Raw genomic sequence first — 26,289 nt, 5'->3', positions numbered from 1 at the left:
TCCTCTCTTTCTCTGGCACGAGTTCCGACGACGTTAGATGATGTGACGCAATGACGCGTATCCCGTCTGTCGCGACACATTCGACAGCCACACGCATATCGGAATGCTCGAAAGTTTCGCGACGAGGACGAGGAGGCGGTGCTACTCGCGGTTTCCGTTTCTTCGGCTACGTAAACTGCTTCATTCGGTAAAAATATAATTTCTTGCACGTGGGAAGATATGGACCCGACCTTAATTACAATGACAGGCTCGATTACTTGTCCTTGTGGAAAATTCTGCGAGAAATATATATAAAGATATATGTTTTTAATACATTCACGTTTGTGTGAACATGTACATATTTGTGTCAAAAGAAGAAAGAGGCAGAAACAAAGTTTAACAAAGGAAGCATTTATATTCAAGAAGCACTAATTATAATTTTAATTATCCAGATGAGTCTACAGAAAGATTAGTTGCTGTTACGAGCGCGCAGGAATTCTTACGATCCGTTTTCTGTGAGCTGCTGATGCAATTTTTTCCAAACTATTCACAATCATATTGTAATTTTCTCATCTATCCTCGATTAACAGCTGTTGAGAAATCGATTCACCCAAGGGTCGCGTACGAGGAGCAGCGTTTGGCATGGTCAGTAATGTACAGAGCCAGACAGACGTATTGCACAATTGCACGGGGACAATTACGCTAATAGTTGAGAAAATCCGAAGTGGATTATACAGTATGTGTGTTGCAAAGAATAAAACAATCACAAATAGTAGTAAATATATTTCAACCATCATACATTAATTGTAGGTATCTACACCCTGATTATGTCCTGTTTCTTATCAGAATTTTCAAGAAAGCATTCTTATTTATTTAAGAACTATGAAAAAACGGAGAAGTAAAAAGTAGTAGTAGAACAAAGACACAGAACCGCTATATTCTTTTTTCTGTAGCACATAATTATTTCATCGAACGAAAAAGGCTGATATCCACTGATAGCTATCATTTGTCGAAGTCAAGTCAGCACGAGCTACTTCCGCCTTCGCCCAAAGAGTTGCCTGTCGACATAGGCCCTTCTAAGTGTTCGAGAATGGGAGTGCGCAAGGGTGCGCAATCGCGAGTGCCGGCCAAGTTCAAGAGCGATCGACCGGCGATGTCAACGCCGACGAACTTTCAAAGTCCGGCTCCGGATCGACGGTGGGGATCCATACGGTGGTGGTCCGGGCCACTGGGTATATAAAGCGGCCGCGATCAACACTGAACATCATCAGTCTCGCTTTGGTCGATCCAAAACCAACTAAATCTACTCAACAATGGCATTCAAGGTGGGTAGAGGATCGCGAATTTCGGAAGCGAAGGATCTCCCGAGTATGTTAGACTCCGCGTGGAGTTTATCAAACTGGAGGATAATCACACGAAAGTTCCGTCATCGTCTTGGTTCGCCACGTTCTCGAATTGTCGAGAGAAATTTGCCATTGGAAGTTGCTTGTAGACCAATAAAATTTGCGAGTGAACGTACATAAAAATTAATTGCCGCCCAACTTTCCATTGGGATTCAGGATCAGTGTACCAATTCAATATTCTCTCAACAAAATTTAATCGATTCTTTGATGTTACATATTATTTCGCTTAAAACCTGTTTCTGTTTCAAAAGTAACTTTGTCTTTTGTATCTTTATTTATTAATATCAATTTCTTGACTTATCGTCTTCAAATAATTTGTCTGGAAAGAAATTGAATTGTAAAGTAAAAGAGAAACTTATCTGTACTTCTTTTCAGTTCGTCGCTTTTGCCGCCCTCGTGGCCGTCGCCAACGCCGGTGTTCTCGCACCTGGCGTCCCTCTGGCCTACGCCGCGGCACCCGCCGCCCCTCTGGCCTACGCCGCTCCCGTCGCCAAAGCCGTGGTGGCTAAGACCGTGGACGCCGACTACGACCCGCATCCCCAATACAGCTATGCCTATGATGTGCACGACAGCTTGACCGGCGACGCCAAGAGCCAGCAGGAGACCCGCGATGGCGACCTCGTCCAGGGCAGCTACTCTCTCTTGGAGGCCGACGGTACCAGGCGCATTGTCGACTACACCGCTGACCCGGTCAACGGATTCAACGCCGTAGTCCGCAAGGAACCCGCTGCTGTCGCCGTCAAGGCCGTCGCCGCCCCGTCGCTCACGTTGCGCACGCCGCACCCCTCGCCTATGCTGCCCCCGTTGCCAAGATCGCCACCCCCATTGCGCACGCTGCTCCCCTCGCCTACGCCGCACCCGTTGCGCACGCTGCTCCTCTCGCCTACGCCGCCCCCGTAGCCAAGATCGCCACCCCCGTGGCGCACGCTGCGCCTTTCGCCTATGCCGCCCCCGTTGCCAAATATGCCGCCCCGGTCGCCGCCGCTCCCCTCGCCTACGCCGCTCCCGTTGCTAAGTTCGCCGCGCCAGCCGTCGCTGCCCCCTTCGCCTACGCCACGCATCCCGCCCCCGTGGCATACGCCGCGCACGCCGCCCCCGTGGCATACGCCGCGCACGCCGCCCCCGTAGCATACGCCGCGCACGCCGCCCCTATTGCCAAGATCGCCGCTCCCGCTGCCATCTCTTACGCCGCTCCCGCTGCCTACGTCCACTAATCGCGTTGATCGCACCAGCTCACGTTGTCGACTCAGGCCGAACTTTTTATTTATTTTTATACCATGTATATTTTTTGTGTGTGACTGATTAAAAGAATTACAAATGTATTTTGGATTGCTGATTTATGCAAAACCTTATGAAACCCATGTGGACCTTATGCGAGATATCAACTTAAACTTAATTAAAGCTTGCAATGGTATTATGATATTTTGACAGATAGATATGTCTATTAAATAGATACGTCTATAATATATTTAACATTTACATTTGTTTATATCATTGATCATTGCAAATCTTTGCAAAGAATTGTTGGAATATGGAGAAACAGAGAGAGTCCATTTCCAATAGGTAACAGATGCAATTTCTTTGATCGCCAATAAATATCACTTTGTGCCAACAAAAATTATTTAGCATGATTGACTTGCGTGAAATTATGATCATTCAATTTTCTGCAACATGTACATGTAACATATGTAAATTATAGACCTCAAAAGAAAGTATCAAAACTTATTACAATAAACAATAAGCAATTGTATGTATATAACTACGTTATATATAATATACATATTATGCAGCAGGACTATATATTATTATATATTATTATATGATGACTAAAAATCAAAGCGAAAATTGTATTATACATTTTTAAAAATATCCACTTAGTACTTATAGATTATTTGACATATGTTCATTTTATTACGAGACTAAGTACAATTTAAAGTGTGTCTACTGACAGAATCTCAACATTTCTAACGTTAAAACTCTATGTAAAGAAATGATGCAACAAGATTCGAGGTATTACCGTTGTGAGTACCGTTCTAAATTTCTAGGAGAAGAAAGACAAGCCGGAGAAACGATTAGAAGAATCAAAATTCAGATATCGAGCGATTACCACACCCGATGTGCCAATCATGTCATACGAGACATTCCGTTCGCCATTGCAGCTCGCATTGTTCTATGTCGTCATGCTAATGTAAATTCAACGACGTGATGTCGAAACTCTTCTGTTGCTGTTTCGCGCCGAATCTATTTCGTGTCGTTTCGATGCGTGTGTCATTTACATGAGTCGTGATTCGATATCACTACCCAAGAACTGCTTACTACGTTTATGACGTGTAACGTTGAACGCGATTTACGTACAAGAAACGCGGACAAATTTTAAATCGAGCATAGCAATCCGCGTGTACGCACATGAGCAGAACGCGAAATGCCTTCTTACGTGTGACTTCCTAACTTCTTGCATCGCACCGTTTCGCTGCAGCTGCTCTTTGAAATTTTTGCTCTACCAAGTTTTATCATAATTTTAATTTTTAATTACTATAATAATAAGTTCCTGCAAAGTTGTATCTTTCTTGTATTTTTAAATTTTTACATGTTCTTCAAATTTTCGTGATAACATATATTCTCGATATGGTCATAGCAATTAAAATAATTAAATCGTGACATAAAAGATTTTAAGTATTTTAAGCTCCTTTGGCAGTAAATTAATCTAGTAAAATAAACCAATTAAAAGTGGGTTTCGAAATGCTGACAATTTACATATGATTTTTCACAGTCACTCAGTAACGACAGCCTTGGCGATGGAAGCCTGATGGACAGCCTCGAATGGATCTCCATCCCACTGTAATAACGCAACAGTTAATTTTCTCGATCCCGAGCGGAATCAACGTGCCCTTGATGCTTGGGGTAAACTCGCACGCGTAAGTTACAGTGTTCGGCATCACGTTATTTCTGGCGTTCGCCAGAATTGACCCACTTTCTCCGCTTTTCGCTCGTCCTTTCTCGAACGCCTCCCCGACGTTCAGCGCGAGGACCGCGGCGAGAAGCACCACGTTTGTTCGCCAGTCTCGATCGACCGATTGCAAAAGAACGTTGCATCGCTCAAGAATCGCATGACAATGAAAAACCACCGATTTCGCGTGACTAATGTAATTCGTGGCAAGCGTGCAAATTCGGGCAACCAGCCTGATTCTCACTTAAATCTATCCCTTGTGTAATTTATGTCATTGACATAATCGACCAGGTTTGTTTAATCCTTTCATTATTAATTACACCGGCTTTTTTTCCGTTTTCGGAGCTGAACGATTGGCTCCAAGATGAAATCTATTGAACGAGGAACGTAATTTGTATCACTTCCTCCACGCAACCTTCCGAGACTCGCGCGAGACGCGGCACGCTACAAAGAAACGTAGAAAAAAAGTTACTTTGTTACGGGAGGCCTCCAAATCTGAACCCGCTCGTTTGCTCCGGCCCCGAGAATTCATTTGCCGTGAGAGAAAGGCATTCAAATTCCAGGCCTCGATTTAAATTGCATTATGTAATCTTCGGAATAAGCTGCTCGCATTTTTCGGGAAGCCCGCACCTACAGAAAAGATTTCTGGACTTAATGCTATTACTCTTTAATCTATCATAAAATAAGATCGCTATAGCGACAATCATATTTATTATTGAAAAGAAGCATATTTTAATCTTGAATAGAAAATTCGAAAATCTAGATTCAAATAATCTTCGTGCTATCTCATTAATTTTCTCAGAAGGATTTAGATACAAAGTTCTAGCAAGTTCAAAATATTCTTGATTTCAGAATATTGTGAGATCTAAAAGACATCTTATTCTATTCTTCTAAGAGAATTTGTAGAATCTGCACAAACCGGCCAATATTTATGTGTTGCAATCGAAAATCGGGAAAGTGTTTCTGTTATTTACAATGAATAAGTGCAATACTCTACAAGAAATATTAAAAGATATGGAAATGTCTTATCTCGAATCTTATTTCTCAAGTAAGTATATTGTATATACTTACTTACATTTCCATATCTTTTAATATTTCTTGTAGAGTATTGCACTTATTCATTGTAAATAACAGAAACACTTTCCCGATTTTCGATTGCAACACATAAATATTGGCCGTTTTATCGGAATAAAGGACGCAGAAGCGCCGAGTCGACGAGCGACTGTGAGAAAATGATGCGTCGACATCGACAAAGCCTACTGTAAAGTGGCGCTAATATCAAATTATTCTACATACAAGAATATATAAGCATAAATTTGTATATGTTACTCTTGTCTCAAGACAGTAAGACAATCTTATTTAATTCGAGAGAGAAGAATAGAAATTACTGATTTAAATTAAAAATTGTTTTATTTTCATATTTTTTATACTTGTAATACGATTAAATTAGTCAAGAATATTTTTCGTCTTGTTATCAGAAATCCTTTCTGAGGGTGCGTGTGCGCGCTCGGTATCGCGCGATCCTATTATATAATTGAAACGATCGATATATAGTGAACCGTGGATCTTTCATATCGTACGACGCAGAAGGACATCAAGCAAGCAAATGAAATTTAACAATATATTACTTGTTTAATAGCGCCTAAGGAGAAGCAATCAATCGCTCGTGTCGATGAGGAACATAATCCCGAGCGCGATCTTGCCCGCGGCGATCGCTCGCTCGCTCATTCGGATTTCGACCGGTCCCGCTGTCAAAAGTGGACCAGCCTTACGTGCGCACGTAATATGGGGCGCTATTACGAGGTGCCGCATAGTGACATTGGGCGCGGTTCTTTGACGGCCGCGGCTGCACTCGCGTTTTCTGTTCGGTGAAAGTCGATCCGCGCGCGAACCTCTTGTTCTCGTCCTTTCTTCATCCCGCCAACAGCGTATTTTCGTTAGTTGCGCCTTAGCTCAACGTGCTAAAGAGAGAGGAAGTAAAACAGTCTTCATGAATAAATCAGATCAACTATTAATGTTATCTAAGATCTGCTCGAGGAGTTATCCATCAGCATTTGGTTTATCATCTCGAATAATAATTCGTACAACCCCATACAATAAGCGATATTCAAATTTTAATTTAATCCGTTAAGTCTTGCTTTAATTATCGCTTGATTAGAATTATTATTCCCCTCCTGCCTTACGGAAATTTGTGGTGTTAACTGCTGCTGCAGTAGTACACGTCACTCGCTGATCAGGCACGTATAGGCTGCAACCATTTACGCTTCTTACCCGTATAATTTGGTAGCGGAAGTGCAACACGTCATGCATTTGCATCCAAAATTTCTTTCACGTTACTTTAAATGCTCTATGTATTATTATATAAATTTCTTTATTAACGGAAGGTACAATATTATACACATGAATGTAACGAATTTTATACGAATTAATATATAAAATATATAAAAAGAAATATAATTAATATATAAAAATATTAATATATAATATATAAAACCAAGTGCATTTTTTCCTTATTTGTCAATTTAAGGTGATTTTCTTCCATACCATTAAAAATTAAATGCGTTGCACGTAGCCGAAGGTCGCGTTACGTGTGCGGCGCGTTTCTTACGTAAAAGAACGATGGCAGGGGCCCGAGGGGACACCCAGCCCGCGTAACAACGGGCCCGAAAGTTTGCGTAACGGCGAACACGCGCGAGCGACACGCCGACGCCGTCGTGACGGCGGACCCAGCCGATTTGCGATCGATTCGCGGCGCATCGAGATGACATTGATCAACGCGCGTCGAGAACTCGTCGCTTTTACTTGTTGCACGCACCCACGCACGTGCGTTCGCCCGATGTTCACCCGGCGACGTACACGTGGCACGCATGTATGAAATGCGTAATCAGAGTGCGATTGTTACACATGTTATGCAACCGAACAGATCACCTGCCATGGGCCAACCTTTCATCATTGCAGTCTCTTGTTCGTCAGTTGTTTCTCTACCATTCCGCGCGCAAATGAACCCAAGCTTCCCACACAGGGGTGCCTGAAACCCCAAGTAAAATAAAGTAATTCACGATTTTTGAATGTAACTTTTTTCACGAGCGAATATTTTACAAACTACTTTCTTTTTCAAATTTTGGGTAGGCATATTCCTTGATGTCGATCGATGGAAAAAGAGCGACTTAAAATCAGTGGATTTTTTCTTATATTTTTAACGTAAGTGTTCGACGTGGGGTAGCCTGTACCCCAGTGTGGGAAGCCCGTGAAAATTGAAGCCAGGGTTAACTATAAATCTTATTGAAATCATATTGAAAAATGACTGGAAAGTGACAAGATTAATGCGTTTACCGCTCATTTAACTCGTGGCAAACAATTTATTGCAGTTACGTCGAAAAATAATCGCAACAGTGCAGCGAGGTACAAACGACAACGGGTCGCAGAGCAACGGTAATATATAATAATATAATTTCAGAGAGTGAGCGTCTCAAGTTTACGCCGGCGCGGCGGCGGTGGCTGCGGAGGGCGCGTAAGCGGGGCCGGTGAGCGGTGCGGCATAAGCGAAGGGCGAGGAATACGCGGCGCTGTATGAGACGTAGGGGTAAGTCGGGTAAGTGGCTGTCGCTCTGGCTGCAGGGGCGGGGAGACCGACCAGTCCATTCGCAATCGGCTGCTGCAGCTGGCCAGCGATTCGCGCAGGTGCAACAGCCTGTTGTTGCTCTTGCTGCTGCTGTTGGCGTTGCTGCAACAGCAGCTGCCGTTGTTGCTGCTGGATTTGCAATCTCGACGACTGTCTCTGTTGCTCCTGCAGCCGCTGCAACTGTTGCACTTGCTGACGCTGTATCTCCTGCTCCCGCGGGAGCGACTTCGCCCTTAATGGGACGGTTCGTGCTTCGACGACTTCGACGTCGGAATCGGGCCCGACAGCGGGGATCGATGGTGTCGAGGCAGCAACGGGTGCGATCGGCGCGATCGGTCTGAACGACAGTACCGGTGTCGCGACAGCGGCAACGGCCGCGGCCGCGGTCGCCGGCTCTCTGCTGACGACTGCGTTGAAACCGTTGATCGGATCTGCGGTGTACTCCACGATACGACGCGTACCGTCAGCCTCGATCAAACTATAACTTCCACGCACGATATCGCCGTTGCGGGTCTCGTACTGGGCCTTGGAGTCGCCGGTTATCGCGTCCTGCACGTCGTACGCGAAGCTGTACTGGGGTACGGCGTCGAACTCTTCCAGTTTCGCCAGCGGTGCCACCGCCGGCACGGCGGGCACTACTGCCCCTCGAACGACCGCCGCCAATCCGAGAAACAAGAAGAGCTGAAACTCGTCGATGATATTCCCGAATTAGAACATAGAAGTTGCATTACTCTCTCAATATAAAATATTGTTTTTAAACAGCTTTAAATTTTTAAAACCGTATTCAGATAATAGTTTATTAAATTTTAAGGATTTATTATAGTCTCCTTTTTTTTCTCCAACCGAGTAAATTTTAAGATACATTTTATAAATCAAAATCACAATGGAAATTGAATTCGCTTTAAAAGAAAACACATTTTTGCAAATTGAATTTCTTACGTTACCATCACTTTTTACTTAAATTCTACTTCTGTTTTTATACGTGTACTTTCTTTAACTTTACAATATTCTGGAAAAGGATACAAAAAAGAATTAAATTCTTAAATTCTTGATGAAACTTGATGTACGACGATTTCATGCATTTTCTTCTCTCGGAAAAAATCCTTGTCTTGAAAATTAGGGGTGCACACACCCAATTTCGCGTTCCCAGCTTCCCTTACCTTGCCGGCCATGTTTGTACGCGAGAAGATCGCCAGAAGACTGATGCCTCGGGGTAAAATCGTTCGAACTTTTATACGCCGTTGTCGCTTTCGTGTCATCCGATGACGATGATGCTTCTTGCAGCCAACACCACCCGCGCATACGACGCCCCACTTAATCGCTCTTTGTCTCACTCTCCCTCTCATTTCTTTTCTCTGTCGGGGTCTTCTTCTCGTACTCGGGGGACCGGGCCGTCCGGTGACCTCCGCGATGATCATTGCGATGTACAAGAGGTCCGCTGGAGTTGTACCAACATTGTTCATCGTATAACGATGTATGCGCGGTTATATTTCTTCATATCGCCACACGCATGTACACGCGACTTGGATGTCAATATCCCGAATGCGCGGCTCGAGGTCGGCCAACGAAATCGCGAGGAAATCGTATGCCCCGAGTAAGCTCAAGACATCCTGTTTTCTTTCTCCTTGTCAATCTCCGGATGGATTCTCTTTGCAGAGATGTTAATAATAACTGATGCGTACTCAGTATCTAATCATAGCAAAAAAGCATCTTAAAATAACATATCAAATAACTCAGAAGTAGAAAGTATATTTAGAAAGAAAAGTTAGACAGATAATAAAATATAGAAAAAATTCAAAAGCAAGAGATGATATTTATTTATGTTTAATACAGAAAAGAAAATAATATGATCAAGAAATTGAAGTCACATTAAAACTCGTATTTTCCATCGATAGAAATCAATTTTTCATCGTATTATCAGAAAGATGTGCAATTATTAATGATAAATTTAATGCTGTCAATTTAAGGTAAATTTAATACTGACATTAAAAATAATAGCTTATATTAAAATAACTAAACTTGTTTCGAGTTCTCCGAGTTTAAATATTTGGGAAAGAACAAGTGCATTGTCTAATGCATTCAACGTTCGATGTGAGAGGCAATTGACAACCGAAATACGCGTAATCGTACGCCGTGCACGTATGCACGCGTATCGTATGCCAATACGTCGAATACAGACGGCCTATCAAGGTCGTTCGACGAAAGCGCGGAGGCGAACGTCTTGCAAACGAGCACGCATACCCTGCAATCAATCGAATTTTACATTCAGCGGGAGCAACGAGGAGTTCGTTAAGCTGACATGTATTATTGCGTTAATTACCGGACAGGTAATCGCTCATTCTTACCTTACATTTTTATCCTACGCCAAAAATGGTACATCAAACATGTATCATTAATAATAATACAGAGAACTTGATTAACAATATAAATTGAATATCTCGAAAATGATTACTTGTGATTCTGTGATTATTAAGATCTTTATATGCTTTTGTTAATTAAATTTATTTTAAATAATTCTGAAACGCCTTGTACGATTAATTAACTAAATGCATAATCTTAAAATCTAATTTTGATTGCTATAGATTAGATCTTGAGCAAAATATCCAAAACCTGATCGCAATTACGTTTTTCAAACAGACCAAAGTAAAAACGTTTGAGTTCTATAAATTCAAACACAATCAAATTAAATGCATATAATTATAATACTGGAACTGTTAAAATATTCAGTTCGTTCGGTATAATACATGGATTAATTCTGCTGTGCTATTTCATAAACTTATAGATTCAGGATTACATTGTTTCAGGTTCGAAGCTATAATTCTCCTATATCCATACTATAACAGTTCGAACATTTTTGTTAAAAATGAGTATATAAACAGTTTTTAAACATTTCAAAAAATTTAATCGAAATAAAATCGTTCAAAATTCGTTCACACTTAAATCAAAGTATTAGCTTTGGAAAATAGTATAAACCCTTAAATTTTACAATGTGCGGATTTAAAAAACAGTACGTATAAAATTTTCTTTTCTTTATGTCTGTATTTAGTAATATATCGTAAAAAGATAAAATACAAATGTGTATCACAGTATATGTTCTATACATACATGTATTTTACATAGAATATTTACAAAATTAATGTAAAAAACTTTACATTAGCATGCAAGTGCAAACTGTACACCTTTCGCAATTATAATACGTTCACGTAAGAGAGCCAGTTCATGGCTCGAAATCTATCGTGAAATTTACGTGCGCCGTCGCATTACTCAGCAGCATTATTGCGTTACATCAACTCGCTCATTACGGACAGTCCTGTTTGTGAATTCATGACGGATTCACTCGACGAAAGTCTATTATTTGAAATGCTCGATGTCGAATAGCGGTGCAAAGAGTGAAAAAGTAGACTAATATCGTGATAAAATTGTTGAGGACAAAACATTTACACTGACATGTAATTCATGTAAAAAAGTTTTAATAAAGATCAGTACATTAACAATTCATCGTCAATATCATCGATGCAGTATACAATATGACTAGTCTTCTCATCCTATAATACAAAAATCTTTCTCAAGGGCGATAAACGAGTGGTGACGCCGGGACCTTGATGACAGGCTTCACCACCGCTAGGGGTTCTCGACGCACCACGGCGTTGAATCCGTTCACGGGATCAGCGGTGTAATCGACGATTCGCCTAGTGCCGTCGGCCTCGATGAGACTGTAGCTGCCGCTAACGACATCGCCGTTTCTGCTCTCGTGCTGACTCTTTGCGTCGCCCGTTAACGTATCCTGCACGTCGTATGCGTAGGCGTACTGAGGATGGGGATCAAAGTTCGCGACGTCAACTGGAAGCTTGGCGATCGGAAGAGCAGCCGGGCCGGCTGGGACTGCCGGAACCGCTGGTAATGCTGGCAACGGGACAGCTGCACCTCCGCATACCGCGAGTATTGTTGCGATCAGAGCGATTATAGACTGTAACATGACGTAACGGATTAATAAAATAAAAGACAAAATATTTATATGTGATTAAATAGATAATACATATTTAATTCTTTACCTTAATGAGCATCTTCCGCACGGTACGATTCTACGTGAAATGATCGATATAAGTGCCATAAACAAGACTGACGTCCGATGAAGCAGTGGCAGACGTATTTATAGCGGTATCGGGGTGGTCATCGACTGCGAGCCGCATCCCTTGCTGCATCGCAAGCAGCCTTTGAAGGCACAGTACGTGATGCGATGACAGAAGTTTCGCTCTCGATTTATGACCGTCCGATATATGCGTCGACAAAAAGGGAAATCATGGACGCTGAAATATTGACTGAAGCATCGTTAAATGACTCACGTTATCGTGTTTAATCGCGTTTAATTGTTCAGGACGTCTGGGAACGACCGTCTATCGCTGTTAATCATTGTACGAACGCTATTGATAGAAGAAGATCTTTTCTCCATCAATTTTTAAAATCTATGGTCTTTCACATTATTCCTTTATATCAAAACCACCTAAAAATAAAAAAAGAATAAATTTTAATCGCAAAAGTTAAATATAGTAAAAGATAACGATTCGGTATAGTGTCAAAAGTTTTCAAAGATTGTAAAAATATACCACGTGAAGCGCGACGAAACGAGATTAATGTGGTCAATAATTTTTCTATGTGGCGTCGATGCTTTCACTCTTGCACAATTCTCGCAGTTTTAGTACCAGCCATAAGTATAACACTTCCGTCATGTGAAGGTGACAGGGCAAGAATATCAAGTGCGTGAGGATGATTCAGTTTTGAAAAAGTCCTATCCGCCTTTGTAAAAAAGATTTGTGATGTAATCATCCGGAAATCTTTTAATTACATTGTCAAACTGTAAGTACACTCTAATAAAAAAAATGCAATAAACAAGACATTTGTTTGTCTATTGAATTGCTCTTTCAAGATAATTATTCTTCACACATAAAATAAAAATACAAAAAGATGTTTAATATCTTTCTCTTTCTGAGATTTTTATAAATCGGGGGGTTTTCCTGACACCTTGTCGTTAGAGGCGTGAATCATCTTCGTGTCATCTCTTCTTCCTGCATAAACAGAGATGAATCATTCGCGATATGCATAATTGTGGAGGACGAGCAACGGTCGTGACCGTGAAACAAGTCCACAGAACTCGCTTGCGCTTACGCAACTTGATATCGCTGGTGAGATGCTGCTTCTTCTCACATTCTTCCTTCTCTTCTTGCCGCATCTTAGCGCAAGATCATGTATGGGCAGCAGTTTTATGTAATTATCGACGTGTTGCACGATAGAAAAGATTACATAAAAAATAGAGAAATTGTTTCTCTTATGGATATAAAAGAAATTTTAATATCCTGTTAATATTCACGCAAAAAATACGCATTGACACTCAAACGTGTCAACAATTTTTCCCCAATAAATAATTTAAAAAATGATACAAACAATGCATCTCATAAACCACTACTATTATGGACGGAGATATATGATTGGCATTTTATTCAATATAAAACAACCAATATTATTTATTCATATAAATCAGATTCCACATAAAAACAGCGTGTTTCTACATAAATCTTGTGCATTAACATCAGTCAATGCAATATCTGCAGATAAATTCTAAGCTTAAGATTACAATACTCATCAGCTTTGTTTTACGATTATGTAAATGAATATAACGCGAATAATAAGCGATCGGTATTACATACTATTACATTATACAAATATTCTCGTTCTATGTAAACGCATGGTTACGTAACTTGTCGATACTCGAGAGAAGAATAAAATTACGTTAAGAAGCACGTGCGTCTCGTCAGTAAATTCATTTATCTTGGAACACTGTCGAATACTTCAAAATGTTCAAATTTAAATTTAAAATTCATACGTAAAAATTTATGATGTATATACAATTCCGATATCTCGACCAAGAATCAAATCGTTACACAATCATACAAATACACCTTTTAAAATATACCTAATCTGTCTAAGATTAACGTATGCGTCAATCCGTTTAAATTAGCATGATTCAATACATTTGTCAAATGTGCAAATATATATCTTATAAACAACGTTTGCAATCAGTTTTCACACAGCTCCATTTTTTTGGCCAGACATTGCAAGCTTAGCCACATTGCTGACGAAGCCATCGTGCTAATTGCTATTTAAACTTTAATTCTGATAACAAATTCTGGTAATAAATAAAACCAAGCTTACTGTTTACGGCCACATAATCTTCTGACGTTTTTTTGTTAGTAACTCCTGAAACGTTTAAATATGTGCGTTACGTTATATGTGAAACATTACAAAATTAATTAAAATTATTCATTTCGAAAAGCGAATACAGTAATATCATATAGAACTTTTTTTAATGTTAGATTGAAGATATAATTGTTTATTAAAAATCACTCTTGCATCTTGTAGAAATTTACTTGTACAAGAAAAGACAGAGAACCTTATCTGAATAATAGAAAGATTGTAGAATACATACCTCGGGTTGCTCACCGCAGTTGCGTTTACTTCCGTTGAAAGTAACTTCTGCTTTCGACGAACATAACCGGATCCTTTTCTGCATTGATTTCTCGTCGTTGACAGGAGGTTTATCGGTCTGAGGACAGGATGAATGTGACATTCTCTTACTTCCTTTATTTAAGTGGGTTGAGCTGTGCGTATCATCACTGAAGGAAACATGGATTACGCATTAAAACAATCATGTGTGTTTCATAAATAGATATTGTTTACCGACAAGAAGCTTACCTCACAGCTGCGATTGATTTCTCCGTTATTATTCCTACTTCTTTGTCCGAATCCTTGGCATTACCGCGTTGTCGTTGCGGTAAAGGCATAGCGACTCGTTTATATATTTCCAACAGTTCACTTTTGCACAGCTTCTCAAAATTACGGATATCAATACAACTCTGAAGAGAAAGAAGATATAGATGTGCAATTAAGGAGCACTGTTAGCTATACCTAGAACTCAAATGTACGATAGCATAAGCGCTCCTTTGTGCAATCATAGTTGTTAAAACGTACATCATAGTGAATCATCAATCATAATTGTTCACGCTTCATACAAAAGGAATTATTAATTCTCTTTTTCTCCTTGAAATTAACATTTCAAAAATTATATTCAATTTATTATGTCCTGATCATGAACAACCTACATATATATATAATTAACTTATTTAATTGCTATTTAATTTCGAAATTCGTCATGCTAATATTAAAGATTGATATTTCTCGAAAAAAGCGGATAGCATTAAAATGGACGAAACAAAAGACAGATAAGAAACCAGAGAAGTTTGTAAACACACCTAACCTGATGGGACTTACGTTCTTCAAGACCTCGCGGAGCTGACGCTCCGACAGCGATTCCGGGTGCGTGAGTTCGTATGCGCCCAACCACGACATCCTCGTGTACGCTCCCTCGTCGCGCCAGAAGAATGAGTGGTCAGCAATCTCGCGAACATCTCACAAGACGCACAATTCGGTATCGGCCGTTATCGGCCCGCGTTTATCGCCGTATCGAGTATCGAGTTTCCACCCAGCGCGATGATTTTCGATACAAATCGAACGATATCCACTGTGGCTTCGTGTGTGCGACACGTGCGTCGTGCACGGCAGAGTCGAGTATATATTTAAAAATGGCGCTCTTCAGTCGAGCTAACGTGAATTCGTTTTCGTTATTATATCGCTGCTGCAAATTTTCGACAGGCAACGTGAAATTCAAATCCCAAGATCGTATCTTAGTATCGCCAAAGATTCAGCAGAATAAAGCGAGGAAGCAAAGTAAGTCAAGTTATGATACAATTCTGGCGTATAACCTCTAAGCTGGAAGAAAAGTTCTATTTGCTTCTTTTTCTGGAGTAATTAATTGATTTAGCGTAATTATCTCGAATATAGTTCGAATACGAAATTAATTGGCTTTTCGAAGTTGTTAAGATTTTGTCGTTTTCTCATAATTTTCCACTAGTGTAAAAGCATAACCTATATTATCGTTCGACGATTTTGTTTTTCTCAGATAACGAGACAGTTGAGTTGGACAAGAGTTCGCCGTTCGACAAAGAAGTTATTAGGAGAAGGGATCAAGCATGTCGAAGTATATTAGTGCAAGTACAGTCCACGGATTCATACTACGATCTACAAAATTACTGCATTCAGTTTGGATATGTTTTGAGTATGCACCACTATCAAATAAGTAAACAACACGTACGTTATTTATTGTTCTATATTTAATTATTAATTTCAAACACTTTTGAATATATAAATATTATTGTTATACATATGATATTATATGTTTGAACGGTTTACTTTCAGAATTATATCTTAGTCGAATTTAAAAATATAGAATCGGTGAAAGAAATTATATCGCATGCTTCCCTCGTAAACGAAGACGTAATTGGCTCTGCCAAGTCATCAGTATTCTGGTTCCATAAGAGGAATCTGGTTACTTCTAATAATAAAAAAAGTAATCAGAGAAAGCTACTATTTACAGAGAATGGCTGTGCATTGCTTACCGAAGAAGACGTAGCAAAGTTGTTGTACAATGCAAAATCGGTAACGGCCATTAATCTCTCTTATAATATCCTACAATTGCAAACATCGTGTAAAACTGGTACTTTTACTCCATAGATATCGGGCCAAATAATAGATCTGTATGAAATGCTAAAGTTGGATGAGTTAGAGACAAGACTGAGATTTCACACTGCTTGTCACTTAGAACAATGTTTCTCCGGATTTTTTCAAAACATGAGAGTTCTACCATTCGGCTCCTCTGTAAATGGTTTTGGAAGGAAAAGGTGTGACGTTGATTTAGTTATTGTTCCCGATGACACTAAGAAAGTAAATATATATAAGTAACATTTCGTTCATTTGAAATCTCATTGCGAGGATGTGAAAACAATTAATAGAGCCAAAAATATTTACAGCTTAGTGCAACGAATAGACTAGTGTTTCATACGAAGCCCCTGAAACGCGATGAAAAGCATGAGATAAAGGAATTCCTAGGTGCAATTGCAAACGCTATGCACTATTTTGTCCCTGGTACTCGCAGTGTACGAAAAATCCTGGAAGCCCGAGTACCTATAATAAAATTCAATTATGAATACACACATCTCGAGTGTGACTTAAGTACGACAAACATGTGAGTGAAAGTATATTTAACTTGGATTAGACTAAATCTAAATTTAGAAAAGAGAGAAACGAGGCGTCTTACAATTTTTTCAGAAATAGAGTAAATGCAAATAAAAAGTAACTTCGTTATCGATCTGTTCCACAGGTCTGCTGTGTACATGTCCGAATTGTTATATTTATATGGGGAAATAGATTGGCGAGTGAGACCGCTCGTTATGGCAATACGACAGTGGGCGAGGCATCAGGACGTAACGTCCGATTCGCCAGGTTTTTGGATAACAAATTTTTCTCTCACATTAATGGTACTGTTCTATTTGCAACAGAAGGATATATTGCCGTCTTTAAATACGTTAAGATTACACGCAAGTAAGTAAAATGTGTCATAGGTAAAAAGGGCTTCGCATCGTTTACGCAAATTAATTAATAACTTTCCTTTTTACAGCGCATAATGATATTCGTTACACAAAAAATGGCATCGACTGTACCTTTTTGCGGGATATCAAAAACCTACCACACAGATATACGTATCAACTGAACCAAAGTAGCCTGGAAGAGCTGTTTTACGGCTTTTTTGAGTATTATTCGCAGTTCGATTTCCAGAAAAAAGGAATATGTATTCGCGAGGGCGTGCCGATCCGAAAACCGTCTCACGCAGCACTCTACATCACCAATCCTCTAGAAACAACGTTGAACGTCAGCAGGAATGTGGACATTCGTGAAGTGAATCATATAATACAGAAAGCATACGATGCTATCTATGCATTGGAGACCACCAACAAGTCTGTAACTAGCTGTTGGGGCTTCATGGCTCTACTGAATATGAAAACTGACAGTAATATAAAGGGCAGTAAAATGAAAGAAGAGATCCAGAATTTTTCGAGAGACGATCATTCCTACGAAGATACCGATAAATACGAAGTCAATGGAATCGACAGCGCTCGATCAGAAGTTCAAGAGAAGGAAACGAAAGAAATAGTATGACACTCGAGCGAGTAGTGACGATGTATATACAGTCTATCTTCTGAGATATACATATGTTATACGTGTGTTCCTGCAAACAGAGACACACGTGCAAAATGTTTGTAATAATTTTCTGTATTGGTGATAATACAGGAGAGAAATTTTATTATGACAGGAACGAGAATGGAGAAAATACTTTTCCCCCGCGGATGTATAATAAGAACGTATATCAATCGCGTGCATCGATACGAAATTGATACTTACCGACTGCGAATTACCACTAGCGATTGGCAGATTGATTTTGAGAGATTGTTTTCGCTATCATGGTCTGAACATTTTTAAACATTGTTAACTAGAGGTTTTTTTTGTATTTCGTGACTTTGCCAAAATTGCGAATGAGCTGTAAGATTCAACGCAGTAGGATGTCATATTTTATATATGTACGTACAACCAAAAGAAACTGAACAACTGTTGTTGAAAAATTAAAATTAATAACGAAAGCTGCACATGTACGTTCATTTTCAGCCGTATGCATGTATGTATAAATCCAGGATATATTTATTAACTCGTATATATATTTTACTATACCAGCGATTTCCGACATTTCTCGTTTACATGCTTACAGTATACATCCGCTATAATTAGAACGCTCGTTTTATAACCCTGCTGAAGAAATTATGCGTCTTCGCTTGGTTAAATTCGAAACAACGATTAACGATCGCGTTGACTTTCACAAGGAAGAGCCGATTTCTCGTAATATCGGTTACTTACGTATATCCCTCTCTCTCTCTCTCTCTTTTTAAGTAATCGTGAATATTATCGTTTACACGATAAGCCAATAACGTATAATCACGAAGCGCCCACGCGAAACGTCGGCGAACGATCCGTGCTTATAACTGGCGACTGGCCATTACGAGTTACGCTCGAATTAGGCTATTCTCCGCGAACGAATATCGTCGATTAAATTCGATAATGTATATCGCGACTGGCAGTGTTGTTTACTAAGTTTAGCTAAGTATTAACGTTCATTCCGATCGACCGAATTGCGCAAAATACTTTTTACTGGACTGTGCATTCGACCCGTTGACGTTCAAGTAAAATCTGATCGTGTCAAATGTACGTACGGTAAGAATACGGTCTCGTAAAGTGGGGCAAACGGAATGGACAAACGGGATCTCGGGTATAAACGAAACGAAAGTAACGCGCGTTCACGTAAAACGAAACGTCCGTTTATGGCTGAAATGTTGTGTACGTCAACTGCGGTTCCGTTGCAATTATTGTACATTACGTACGCGCGTTTCGCTCGAAAACACTTTTTCTTTCACTGTTCCTAATCAAGGCTCTATGTATCAATTGCACGACCCGTAGACGACGCATCGATAACGAGTACGAGTAGCGGCGACAACGCGCTACTCTTCTTGTTTTTTTTTCTCCTTTTAACTCGTCTCGTTTACAATAACAGCGATATCTAAGTCGATACCTTCGGCGCTTTCATCATCAAGTGCAATTAAATCGCTATATAAAAGGTGTTCACGAGGAGTCGCACATCGTCGCGCAGCTCCGACGAGAGACATAATGTAAACGTCGAAAACTCGGAAACTCGATACAAACATCACGCATTTGGTCGAGATCACAAAAAAACCTGCAACGTCCCCTCGAAAATAATGTAAAGACGAAAGTGCACTTGTCGAAGATGCCTCTCAGCTTGACTCTCCTTACGACAGTTTTTGTTTTTTTGATTTCGCATATCGCGCAGAATAGACCTCTCTTTATTATCTCTCATCTTGTTAGATTTATATTTATTACTATTATTATATATACCGGTAGAATGTCCAAAATCTTCGAAAAAACCGATAATTTCGACTCTCACAACAATATGTTCTTCCATACGCTAAATAAATAACAAGTATACTTAAGCCATGTGGGACACGGCGTCTCTCACGAGTCTCTCGATTTCCTTTCTATATGTTAGGCTCGCGGATGTCCTCGCTCGATACATCCTTGGACGTATATATATATATATATATATATATATATATCTCTCTCTCTCTCTCACGTTACTCCGTCGTGTAAGAAAGTGGAAGAGCCGCCGAAGATCAGTCAAGGATGACGTCGAGAGGATCTTAATTCGTCTTGCTTTTGCGATGATGGCGATGATGGTGCAGATGATGGTGCCGCAGTTGGGAGCGCGTCTCCTGCACGGCCGCCACCAATGTACGCACCGCCTCCTCGTGGCCCTCGAAGCTGTCCGCTTTCTTCAGCTGACCGAGGGATGACGCCCCCGTGGAACCTTCGCCACCAGGACCGCCACGCTTGCTCTTGGGCCGCGGAAAGGTCTCCCAGGAACGCTGTTTCTGCACGAGAGACGACGACGTCCGTGACGTCGGTCCGATCAAAACGACCAGTGTTTTCCGGGGGTCCTGCGCCACTGATTGTTGACCTACCGTCCCATCGGCGATGCTCGATCGCCTGCTGTTGCCGGAGCCGGTGGTGCTAAGGCTGTCGCAGCTAGCGCGCCGCCGCCTCCTCGCATCGGCCTTCCCGTCGGCGTAGAACATCTCCTCGGAATCGCTGGCTGGATAGATCTTGCTAGCCTTCACGCTGCTGAGCGATGGTACCTGATGGTCGTCGGTCGGCACCGCGTGCACCTGCGCCTGCACGCGCTTCTTCGCTTCGCTCATGCTCGACGCCTCCGAGATTCGCTGGTATTCGCTCTCGTCTCCTGTTAAAAGCACGACAACGTTTAGAGACTGGCTATCGGTAGTCCTCCGTGCTCCGCGATCTAGCTGCTGAAAGCCTGCCGTGGCAGAGATTTTTTATTTTTGATATTTTGGTAATGAGGTACAGTGAATGTGCATGGTGGGTGTGTGTGTGTAGGATGTGCGTGAGACCATCGTATCGTACACCTCTCATTAATACTGCATATTTACGTTGTACATCGTGTACATCGGTTTACATGTGCGGCGAACGGTGTGCAGCGACTCTACTCGCATTCGGTTGCCGGACGCTTATTGCCTCTACAAGTCTAAACCCGAAATTTCATCCTGTGGATTACGAGGGGAGACCTGCGTGTCACAATGTATCAGTATATGCGTTTGCGCGCGCGATCCGCGTTCTCGCTCCGGGCTGCATTTGGTTCTTACCGAGGTGCGACTGCGGTTGCTGCGGATCGGTACACCTCTCCACTTGGTCGAGCGCTTCGGCGGAGGTGTCGCCGGTGCCGCCCTTCAACGAACGGTACAGCGACCGCATCTTGCTGCCGGACGAGTGTCCGGGCGGCGTCTTCGGTTTCGAGCCATCGGGCGACTTCCGCGAGCGCCGACTCTGGCTGCGATCGCGGCCGTCCTCTCTGCCCGGCGATTTCTTGCGATCATCCGGTTTCGTCCTGGCCTTCTCGATCAATTGACTGAGCACGCCCCTCTTCGGATCGGTTGCCTTGGCTGTCCCGTACACGACTATGTTACCGCTCGAATCGAGGACGGCGCCGACGCCGCCGGACGGTGTGCGACACCGCGTCGGGATCTCCTTTGTTTCTGCGCCAAGCGACATTCGCGAGAGATTGATCATTTTATTTTGGCATCGACAGCATTTTACATTGAAGATACGCGTGATGTTCTTACCTTTCATGTACAGCGCATTGTCGGCACTCCCGGTGCTACGTGGATGACGGTGGTCCTTCGTCGGTGCTTGCGGATGAGGCAGCGGCTCCTGCATCTGCAGGCGCGCCAAGTGGTCCAGTAACGCCTGCAAGTGCTGATTGTCAGCTGCGTCCGCCGCGGCCATGCTCACTTCTCCAGCGCCGATACCCGTGGAGAACGACTTGACGAACGGCTCCAGATGCTGGGCCACCGCCTGCAGCTTCTTTACTTCGCTTCTCAACGTCAGTATGTCGTTCATCTGTGAGAAAAGCCATGAAAGAGAAATGGTGAAGGAGGAAAGAGAGGCAGAGAGCAACCATGAGTTTGTACCTTGCCAAGAAAACGCACCTGCGAGTGAAAAATCTCTTTTTCTATGTGAATCCTGCACACCTGTTCCTCCCAGAGCGCGTCGAAAACATTCCTCAGTCTTTCCAGTTCCATTTGATGATGTTCCAGTTGTTGCTCCAACAAGCGGCAATCCCTCGCCACGTGATCGTAACGCGTGCCCAGCGGCGGCGTGTTCGCCCTTTTTAAGACGGAAACGTCTCGCTGAAGATCAGTCAATCGTTCTTTTACCGTCATCAACTGCTGGCTCAGTTCCTTCAGTTGAGTATCAAAGGTGCGACAGTGATTGGAAAACGGACCGCCGTCGGTGCCGCTCTTTGACGGTGGCCTCTGCAAAGTGGGTTTGCCGCTCTGTCGGCAAAACGGTATTCCAAACATAAAATGCGAATTGACCGCATCCTATGTTTGCGTCTTGCGTCAGTCCTCAATTATCAGCTACAACCATACGTCTAACAATTTAATTACACATAATTCTAAAAATAATTGTTACTCAAGGTCAAGCGGTACGAAAGAGAATAATATTCTGTATTCTGTTCTCCTTTCTTCCTACGTCCATCATTATAGCAGAAGCAGCGTACCACATACATTTAAAATCCCGCAAATAAATATTTGGACAAAGGCATGCGCGAGGATAAAACATTAAAGAGGAAATTAAGACATAAAAATAAAGGCGGCATCCATTATAATCGCTCGATCGATTTCGTCGTACGCAAGCATATACCTGATGCATTTGCGAATCCGGTTGGCCTATCGTGTGACTGCCAACGCCGCCGGCCGTCTGATCGTACAGGGACTCAGCGGTCTTCGACGTCTGCACCTGGCCGATGTAGGGCTGCAGGACGCGGGCGAAATCAACCTTGTAGTTCGTTTTGATGTATGCAGCGAGCAAGGGCGGTCGCGACGGGTGGCCCAACTGGGCAACACGGCTCAGTCGCTCTAGCATCGGATGCGCCAGCTCGAGGAACTGGTACTTGGTCGCCCCACTGATAAACCCGGTGCACAGCATCAGGTGCATCTGCAGCACGGGCAGCGCGCCGCCCAACGCGAGCAGTTGCGTGCGCACCAAGCGCTCCTTGGTCTCGAACTGCCGCTGTAGCTCCGCGAGCGCGTAGCCATGCGTCTTCGTTATCGCTTCCTGCATACCCTGGCAGAACGCACCGAGCGCGCGCTTCTCCGACTCGAGGCTGTGCCGCAGCTCATCCAGCTGGGACTTGAGGGCCAACACGCCGTCCCGTATGCCAGCCTGGAGCTCGCAGATGGAGTTCACCGCGCGCTCCATCTTCTTCGAGGCCTGCTGCCAGGCACTATCGATGTCCACGCAGTGCACCCGCGCGTCCACGGGCGTGTCGCGAAAGCACGTAGCGCATAACATACACTTGGCGCTCTGACTGTACATTATGTATTGCTCGCCGTGGCTCGGACAACGCCGCTGGGTATCCTTGGCGCACTTGCTCATGTGAACCACCTCGTGCGTAGAAAACATCTTCGCGCGGTGCGTGTGTTCCCTGCAGTGGGTGCAAAGCGCCTGTCCTGCAAGTGTACGAGACTCTTTCACGGTACGTTCTACCAGCACGTTCACTCGATTGGAACTCGATCGAAAGACTTGCAGGGAACGTACCGCACGTTGTGCAGAAGAACATAGTAGACTTGTCGCGTTTGTCGCAATTGGCACATGGTGGATTCTCCGAGTTCGCCAGTTCTACCAGTTGGCGTATCAGTTGATCGGGAGGTGGCAACTGGGCTCCGTCCTTCAACTGCGTCTGCTGCCTGTATCAGCCCAATCAAATTTGAATCAAACGCTATTGACAATCTACAAGTCGCTTGTGCTTGTGTATGTACACTCGTTGCAAGTGTACGCATGTATACATGTGTGTGTGTGTGTGTGTGTGTGTGTATGTGTGCATGGAATTACGAGTCTCTGATGAAATCACGCTTATCTACCCGCAGATTGGACACTTGATGATCGCGTCAAGATGCGGACCGTGAATGCAACGGGCGCAGAAGGTGTGGAAGCAGGAAAGCAGGCAGGGCTCCTTGTAGTAGTCCTGGCAGACGCCGCAGGTGAGGGCGTTCCTGGGTCCGCCGCCCGGCACGCCCGTCGTGCCGTCGTCGCCAACCCCGTCGACCGCCGAGCCCGAGCTCGCCATCGTCGCCAACGTCCTCGTCGTCAGCGATCACCCCGGGTGGTGTCGAGCCACGCGCGCGCGGTCAACACGCGCCTACCGCCTTCCTTCACGACACCGCTCCCTGTCGTGCCATGCTCGTCTACCCCTCTGCAAGAAAACGAGTGGCTTTCACGGTGACGGCACATGACATCGTGAGCAACGATGCGGAATCCGCGGACACGAAATTGCGAATCGAGATGTTTACCCCTAGACCGTTGGCCCGCCCGTGAAGACAGCCCCGACCAGAGAGGGTGGTTTATCGGCTGCTCGCTCGACCCGTCATTCTGACGTAGCGCCTAGCGGTGACCAACCTCGCGTCTCTGCGCAACTGACGATCAGAACGACTGACGTCACCGAAAGCGCCCACCACCGATCTCACCCTCATCCCCGTGCTTGCGGAACTCGGTGCGCTGGTGTATGGGTGTCTACGTATACGCGCGCGTACGACTGTGCACGGAGCAGAGATTCGCAAAGTCGACCCAGCTCGCTCGTTCGCTCACCCTCTCATCTCTCGCTCCTGTCCCATTCCGCAGCCTGCACCACCCACGTGCGCGTATGCGTGCACGTATCTACGTGCACACGCGCGCGCACACATCAGTTAACGACGAAACTCGGGTATTGGTGCAGGAGGATGCAGGCGATCGCTCGCCAAAAGGGGTGGAGGGCACCATCTAAAAAAAAGCACATATTTCTCGCGTAATTCCTCCCTCTAAGAGAGACGGCGTTTTTCCACCTAAGACCAGATTTTTCTCTCGTCTCACACGGCGACGCATACGTACGAGTACATTCGATCTCAAGATATTGCTGATATCCCCCGAAGGGACTCATCGAAATAACCCAGGGGTATCTGCGGGGGATACACCGCCGCGTATTTGGGGCGAGAGAGATTCAATCGTCGCGAAGGCGTCTTACGCAATATTCCTATCGCAAAGACGTTTTCCATTTTGTGATTTTCCGCGTCCATAAAGCACGGTCCTCGATAAAGATGAAAATTCTAAATACTGAAAAAAAACCAAAAAAATAGAGAAGCGAAAATTATACATCGTAGCGATTCCTAGCTGATGAGAAAACACCGGCTTAAATTTAATCGGCAGAAATTTAATCGAACAGTTGCAACGTACAGGATTATCTGTTTCATCTTTGAAATCCTATCAAAGTCATTTCGAGAAACGATTGATCAATCGACTTTGTAATTGATTCATTGTATGATCGAGTTCGATGAGTTTTGATTGTTGCGAGCGCGAGGAAATACGAGCGTTTGCTGTCTCGTTGCGCTTTGAATTAAACTCTTAGTTTTTTGGAGAACAGGTCAACGGATATCGAGACATTCTGCAACCCCTCAGTGTTCCTCTTGCATTCCGCACAATTATTTATAATTGTGTACTATTTATAATTTAATTAATATTTATTAATATTTATAATTAATTAATATTTATAACAGTCCGATGTACGTAGACCCGATTCTCGCTTAGGAAGCAAGCGGCTGCTTCCGGCGAGGTCGCAAACCCTTCAGTAGAATCCATTGAGATTGCAAATCGGTGTTTCCTCCTTCAACGTCGCGTCCGTCCCCTCGCACGTGCTCTCGTTTCCCACCCGAATCACGCGATTGTTCGATTATCAATCATCCATCTGCAGCTCGACTCACGTCTACCCTACTTGAGCTCGAATTTTTCAATTACGCAATTAATTAACGCGGTCCGCTATCTTGCCATCTTTCTATTTTGGTGTCATTATTTTGGTGTCATTATCAGCCATTGTTGATATTATATATAAAGGACTGATGATACAATTGATGATGCTACCCATACAGCACCGATTAATACAGAAAGCTTTCAGGAAGGTTTTAAAATCATTTCAAGATTTCACATTTCATACGCAACATTTCTGAAAGGATTCCGCAATATGTCATATGAAATGTTGCAACAGAAATGTTTCTAAAACCTACCACATGCAATAAATTTGAAAAAATGTGAATATTGTAAAAAGTAAAATTATATATATATATACCTAGACCAAGTATTCGATCTTTAGTGAAGCTAACCAGTTGACAAAAAAATGCATTATCTTCACGCATCCTTTTTTTCTTTCAAATATAAGTGTTGGTTGA

General features: G+C 42.9%; 4 protein-coding genes and 1 pseudogene across 9 annotated transcripts; 2 read left to right on the top strand and 3 right to left on the bottom strand.

Annotated features, from left to right (window-relative positions):
- The first annotated feature begins 621 nt into the window (after window positions 1-621).
- On the top strand, window positions 622-3,141 carry LOC113562018 (annotated as a pseudogene).
- Window positions 3,142-7,528: 4,387 nt separating this feature from the next.
- On the bottom strand, window positions 7,529-9,414 carry LOC105285266 (BAH and coiled-coil domain-containing protein 1). The gene is made up of 2 exons (XM_026969586.1): window positions 9,298-9,414; window positions 7,529-8,641 (listed from the first exon to the last, which is right to left on the bottom strand). The coding sequence occupies exons 1-2, from the start codon at window positions 9,412-9,414 to the stop codon at window positions 7,805-7,807; spliced, it is 954 nt and encodes a 317-aa protein (XP_026825387.1). The 3' UTR covers window positions 7,529-7,804.
- Window positions 9,415-11,401: 1,987 nt separating this feature from the next.
- Window positions 11,402-15,491, bottom strand: LOC105285185. The gene is made up of 4 exons (XM_026969587.1): window positions 15,275-15,491; window positions 14,699-14,859; window positions 14,433-14,619; window positions 11,402-11,918 (listed from the first exon to the last, which is right to left on the bottom strand). Exons 1-4 carry the CDS (start codon window positions 15,350-15,352, stop codon window positions 11,517-11,519), a joined length of 828 nt encoding a protein of 275 aa, XP_026825388.1. The 5' UTR covers window positions 15,353-15,491; the 3' UTR covers window positions 11,402-11,516.
- A 43-nt stretch (window positions 15,492-15,534) lies between these two features.
- Window positions 15,535-18,534, top strand: LOC105285181 (poly(A) RNA polymerase, mitochondrial). 2 transcript variants are annotated; one of them, XM_020033584.2, is made up of 7 exons: window positions 15,535-15,730; window positions 15,963-16,150; window positions 16,259-16,498; window positions 16,574-16,783; window positions 16,852-17,084; window positions 17,220-17,440; window positions 17,517-18,534. In XM_020033584.2, the coding sequence occupies exons 1-7, from the start codon at window positions 15,586-15,588 to the stop codon at window positions 18,053-18,055; spliced, it is 1,776 nt and encodes a 591-aa protein (XP_019889143.2). In that variant the 5' UTR covers window positions 15,535-15,585; the 3' UTR covers window positions 18,056-18,534. The 2 variants fall into 2 exon arrangements, with proteins under 2 accessions (XP_019889143.2, XP_011347505.2); XM_011349203.3 differs by having other exon boundaries at window positions 15,538-15,730; window positions 16,870-17,084; window positions 17,517-18,530.
- Window positions 18,535-18,591: 57 nt separating this feature from the next.
- Window positions 18,592-25,176, bottom strand: LOC105285176 (RING finger protein 207). Of its 5 annotated transcripts, XM_011349196.3 has the most exons (9): window positions 24,388-25,174; window positions 23,959-24,290; window positions 23,636-23,784; window positions 22,739-23,547; window positions 22,021-22,416; window positions 21,655-21,931; window positions 21,178-21,567; window positions 20,479-20,756; window positions 18,592-20,388 (listed from the first exon to the last, which is right to left on the bottom strand). In XM_011349196.3, exons 2-9 carry the CDS (start codon window positions 24,162-24,164, stop codon window positions 20,158-20,160), a joined length of 2,736 nt encoding a protein of 911 aa, XP_011347498.1. In that variant the 5' UTR covers window positions 24,165-24,290; window positions 24,388-25,174; the 3' UTR covers window positions 18,592-20,157. The 5 variants fall into 5 exon arrangements, with proteins under 5 accessions (XP_011347498.1, XP_011347493.1, XP_011347497.1 ...); XM_011349191.3 differs by having other exon boundaries at window positions 18,592-20,756; window positions 24,388-25,176; XM_011349195.3 differs by having other exon boundaries at window positions 18,592-20,756; window positions 22,021-22,347; window positions 24,388-25,176.
- Window positions 25,177-26,289: the final 1,113 nt, after the last annotated feature.

The sequence above is a fragment of the Ooceraea biroi genome, chromosome 5 (genome assembly GCF_003672135.1).
Source record: "Ooceraea biroi isolate clonal line C1 chromosome 5, Obir_v5.4, whole genome shotgun sequence".
NCBI classification, from domain to species: Eukaryota; Metazoa; Arthropoda; class Insecta; order Hymenoptera; family Formicidae; genus Ooceraea; species Ooceraea biroi.
The sequence above is the reverse complement of the archived record's forward strand: the minus strand, read 5'-3'. Positions and strand labels throughout refer to the sequence as shown.